The sequence below is a fragment of the Haemaphysalis longicornis genome, unplaced genomic scaffold, assembly GCF_048455015.1.
Source record: "Haemaphysalis longicornis isolate Haplotype H1 unplaced genomic scaffold, Haemaphysalis longicornis Haplotype H1 scaffold_9, whole genome shotgun sequence".
NCBI lineage: Eukaryota > Metazoa > Arthropoda > Arachnida > Ixodida > Ixodidae > Haemaphysalis > Haemaphysalis longicornis.
Window position 1 is genome coordinate 68,282,654 of NW_027526460.1, and position 5,280 is coordinate 68,287,933.

The window sequence follows — 5,280 nt, forward strand, 5'->3', positions numbered from 1 at the left end:
CACCAGCTTACTGTTCAGTACACATGGGCATTCACCTAAAAATTATGTTTGTTCCGACTGGTGTTCGTGAGTGTCAAACCCAGAAAGGTTTTTCGAGTTCCGCTGTTAGTTTCTGTAATGTTCCGATTGAGTGACGTGTCGTGTGCTACTTTAAATGTCAGCTTCCACTGAAGTTCGCCCGACCCTGCATCCTAATGGTGAGGTTCAACTACGTTATGTTTTGAGTCATTGCTAAGAACACGCCAGAATTCATTAGGGTTAAAATATATAGTAGGGCTAAAATATAGGGCACCCTCAAGTCTGAACCTTCTATCTAAGCTCATTGCTCGTCGTTATGTTTGTGGAACTGTAAACATTGAGACGTTCATATTTGGAGGATCAGTATTATCCCCCAAAGAAAGGACCTGTACGAAAGTTTTCCGGTTTGCCAAAAATTAAAGTGTTTGAAGTGAGTTGTGAAGTGGACGCTTTATTGTTCCAATAAACTAGATTACTTTGTATTTATGTGTATCCTCTTTTTGTGGCAGTCGTTTATCAAGTGTTCTAAAAATATTGTTGTTCTCGGAAGAATACTTTGTCATAAACACAGCCTCGTTGCACATCTTGAACCTGCGTCTTCAATGGCAGTAATGTGATGCCATGCGCTCAAGCTTACGGGTCAGTTTTTCTGTTCCAAAGAAAATCTGGAAGAAGGAACACGGACAGGCGCACTGGTGACATCAATTAGCCGTTTTATCTGGAGTGCGCCGTATACTAATAAGTTATCGTCGGGAAATAATGGCCAGTATCACTTTTTCGAAGAAATTATTAATGGGCTTGAAAATGAATCAATTCGATACTTTTTATACTTGGCTAAGCTGCATATAACACGTTGATCAAAGGGTTCAGTAACTGTTACATTTAAAAAGGGCGAATAAAAAGCTAAAGAACCCGAGGACTGCCAAGCACATTTTATTAATATAACTCAGAGCCATGTCTCATTTTTCTTGTTAGGCCTAAATGTCAGCATAACGTTAGGTTGGCGTAACCTTCAGCCTCGCTGGCATTTTGACAACCTGCTACAGCTACGACCACCGGTTAGCGACGTTAGAGCTGATTGCGTTACACGAATCATATCGCCATGTCGGCAGACGCCCACGTGCTCGCAATACCTATGCGCCATTTGTTTTGGCAGCGCCGTTGGGTCCCAGGTTAGAGTAAATGCGTGTGAAGGAAAATTGGATACTCACCTCAATGCAGCCTTACGGCTACAAAGGAAATTTAAACAGCTTCCTCAGAAATTTCACAGTTGGCAAAAAATTTGTCCTACTCCAGGATTCGAACCTGGGACCACCGCCTAAACGGGGATGTAGTTCTACCAACTCACCTAACCAGGAGGCTAGCCATCTGTCGCGCAAGAGCGAATTGAGGAACAGCTCCATTTGATGGGCAGGTGTTAATCGTGTTAATCGGCGAACACCGCTCCTTGTAAACGAGCCACTATTCGTTATAAAAACAGATGGATCAGATATTGTGCAGGATAAAATTTTAGGTATCTGAATGGTGAGCTGGACAATCCCGCTCTAACACATCTTTCAGTACAATTAAAAAGAGGTCGTGATCTCCCTTCTAAAAAACGCTATTTCCTCTCGCCCTCAAACCTCGGTGTCTGTTGCTTCAATGGCTGCGTAGAAGTGCTTTCCGGATTCAAAGTTTCGTATTTTTTCCAACGAGAAAATCAGGAAGGAGAAAATAGGTTGCAAAACGTCTTCCTCTGCCTCAGAGATTCTCGACCCTATCCCAGAATGCCGATGACATCAGTTTGCTCGGAATAGTGCCTGCGGCTTCATTAACGCGCTAACATAACCGTTCCCCTTCAGCGCTCGTCCCTCCTGATTAGATGATCAGCTTATGCGGCGGAGAATTATCGTATGAACAAGGAACCCACCGAGGTAATGTGTAGGGGCTTCGAACGTCATCGGAGGAAGCGAAGGATGGCCATAATAGGGTACTAAAAAATTTCTAGCGCGATAGATACGGTGATGCAATATTGTATTCTGTTTCGTGATCCTCGCTTCGTCGAGAGCTGTGAAAAATAAATAATTAAAAAAACACGTTAATGTGTGGACGCGTTTATAAAATCCAGGGGCTCAGTACAGAAAATGCAGTGTCTACTGCTCGTATTGGCGCCCTCCATTAGATTAGTTGTTTCACTCGCATAATCTTTGCGAAAGTGCTTTTCAAGAAAAGCGTTACGTTACAATAGCTGGGATCCAGATTAGGAAAAAGAAGCGCCCAGTATAAAATAATATAAAATAAAAGGGGCCCTGGGGCTCACTATATTTTCATATAAGACGGTTTATACAATCACAAAAATGCCTTCCCAGCAATGCAGTTTTGTTTATTGGGGAAGACAACTTTAGAGTTTTCGATGTTAGATTGGTTCTGGTAAGGCGATTTCCCACATTGCCAGTTCCGCAGTGAAACGTGGCCATACGTGAGGGACTATGATTACAGAAAACGGTTCGATTTTTTCGTTAACAAAGGTACCCCAATAAAAAAATTATATGAAAAGTGGCCGCTAAGACGACTGCGCTACTATCATGAGTTTAATTACTTGTCATAGTTATTTCACAGTAAAATTTTAATGGTTAAGAATTACTTTGCTATCAATACATGGCCTTGTACGGAACGAGGTTGGTCAAAGAAAACGGCTGTAACCGTTGTTCTTCTGGTACTATTCGCAAACCAAATTTATTACAATTACCGCTAAACGACTCCAACATTTTTCACCAGAAAGAAGCCAAAGCTAAACGCAATCTTTGTGAAGAAAACGCACATCTCTACTGTTTTAACAGATTCTACACAGGGTTACACTGGCTTGAAATTTTATAATGGGCTACATTACGAGAGTATCTTTCTTGTACTCGCTGCATTGACCATTATCAATGGAAAATGATAAACCATGTGATGACAATTTAAATGCGACCACGAACACAGCGGGCGTTTTTTAGTTCATTTAGGTGCCGTGTACGTTTTTCAAATATATTTAGGCGCCAAATAGCAAGAAATTCATCGAGGAAATATTTTTTTTCGCACGTACTTTGAAATTGAAAACACTGAGACAGCTACAACAACTTCCTAATTGCTACACAGTATTTGCATGTCTTTCTTAACTTTTATGTCTTCGTCTTACTCCTCCAATTAGGTCAGCGAGCAGAGTGGCTTACGCCGCCGCCTCCCTAGAATCAGAGTGAAAGCTGGCTGGTGGGCACTTGTTCAACTCACGTTGCATAATGTTCAGGTGCCCCGCAGCACACACTATACAAAGAATATATCTTAGCAGAAGTCGAAACAAGCAACCTAACAGTATTCTTTTCAGATTTGCGTCATTTGTATGCATTTAGAGACAGCTACAATGCTTGCCTCAGCCCTCCGTTTCCTCTTTCACACTACCGGAACGTGCATTACTTTGACGCACCTGTTGAACGGACGATATGATGTGCAGTTCGTTGTGACCGGAGGACCATTAAATTTGATAAGAAACCTGTCACTACTTGTCATTTGGGTAGCAGCGACTCGAAAAGTTAGCAAGAAACAGTGTGGCGGAAAGAATTGTAAAGCTAAAAACTGTTGTGTCTTTTGTACCGCGGACCTTGCGCATGCGCCCGCTCAGGGAGTTCCACTATCTGCCCTGTTATCTGCTGCGGCTATCGATTATAAGCAGCCGCGCCCAACCTTCCGAGTTCTTCGACTAAGATCTCGTGACCAATAAACATGGTCTGCTCGTCCCGGTTGACTACTGCCTTCGTCTAGTAAAGAACACAACAGTGGCGACGAGAATGGGATTGCCGTGAACGGGGGCAGCCGGGTCGATACAGCGGCATGGCTTCGCTTGGCCAGTACGAGCGATTCGACGAAGACGAGGACGAGGACTTCGAATCATACGTGGAGCGGTTTGAACACTACGTCCGCGCCGTGAAGGTGAGTGCTGATTTGAAAGTATCGACATTCGTGACCGAAATGGGTAAGAAGACTTACCGCACGTTAAAGAACCTGCTCGGCCCGGCAAAGCCCGACGAGAAGGAATACAGTCAGCTCGTCACAGTTCTTAAGGAGCATTATGCCCCCAAAAGGATGGTGATTGCAGAACGGTTCCGGTTTAATCGCCGGTCCCAGCATGAAGGTGAGAGTGTGGCTGCATTCGCCGTGGAATTAAAACGGCTTGCGTCGTCGTGTGAATTTGGGCCCTTTCTGGAAGAAGCGTTGCGGGACCGTTTTGTGGCTGGGTTAAAAGACCAACCGACCCAAACGGAACTTCTAAAGAAGAGCACATTGACCTTTGCCACAGCGTGCGCCATCGCCAAAAGTGTTGAACTAGCTTGGGCCAAGACTATAAAGTTTCAACCAGCTACGAGGCAACCGAAGGAAGTGCACGATGTTCGCCACACGTACTGGGCCAAGCCCGCAGCTAGAGCTTCAGCCAAGCCAGCAGCAGGGGCCTACGGAGCGGAAGCAGGGAGCAGGGGCCTACGGAGCAGGGGCCTACGGAGCGGACTGTTTCCGCTGCGGCGGATTATCCCACGACGGAAGATCCTGCCCGTTCCTTGATGTACAAGTGCCATCTATGAAAGCGAATGGGTCATCTGTCGAGGGTCTGCAAGGCTGGCTCGTCGCGTGCAGTGCAGGCGGTGGACGACGTCAGTGACAACCTAGAGACAATGAACGGTGAGCACGAACTTGTTCTGCATAACATATTTGCCTGTGAACGTAGCCATCCTAGCTATAAGGTGAACGTTGAAGTGGAAGGTAGAAATGTGAGAATGCAAATCGATACGGGGGCATCTCTTTCGATTGTACCTGAAAGTGTGTTTGTGAAGTATTGGCCACGTGATAGACGGGAAAAAAATTAGGCCTTCGGACGTAAAAATAGCGGCAATCAAAAAAGCACCAGCCCCTAACAATAAACAGGAACTCAGGGCGTATCTGGGGCTGTTGAATTTCTATGGCAATTTCGTTCCCAACCTATCAGCAGAACTAAAACCACTGTACGACCTACTCAGAGATAGCGCAAAATGGAAATGGACAGCTGAGGCCGAGCGAACGTTCCAAACAAGCAAGGGATTGCTTACGCAAAATACGGTATTAGCACACTACGACCCATAGAAGGATCTTGGCCTCGTCTGTGACGCGTCAGCCTACGGAGTGGGAGCTATACTGTTCCACAAGGAAGGCGCTGTTGAAAGGCCGATAGCCTTTGCGTCGAGGATTCTCAGTAAATCCGAGCAGGCGTATGCGCAC

At 45.3% G+C, this 5,280-nt stretch overlaps 1 protein-coding gene across 1 annotated transcript; it reads left to right on the top strand.

Moving 5' to 3' along the window:
• Nucleotides 1–3,827: 3,827 nt before the first annotated feature.
• LOC144153244 (uncharacterized) lies at nucleotides 3,828–4,773 on the top strand. Its single transcript, XM_077684892.1, is given in 4 exon segments — nucleotides 3,828–4,397; nucleotides 4,444–4,585; nucleotides 4,587–4,707; nucleotides 4,754–4,773. Coding segments are annotated over 4 exon segments (816 nt in total). The 5' UTR covers nucleotides 3,828–3,864.
• Nucleotides 4,774–5,280: the final 507 nt, after the last annotated feature.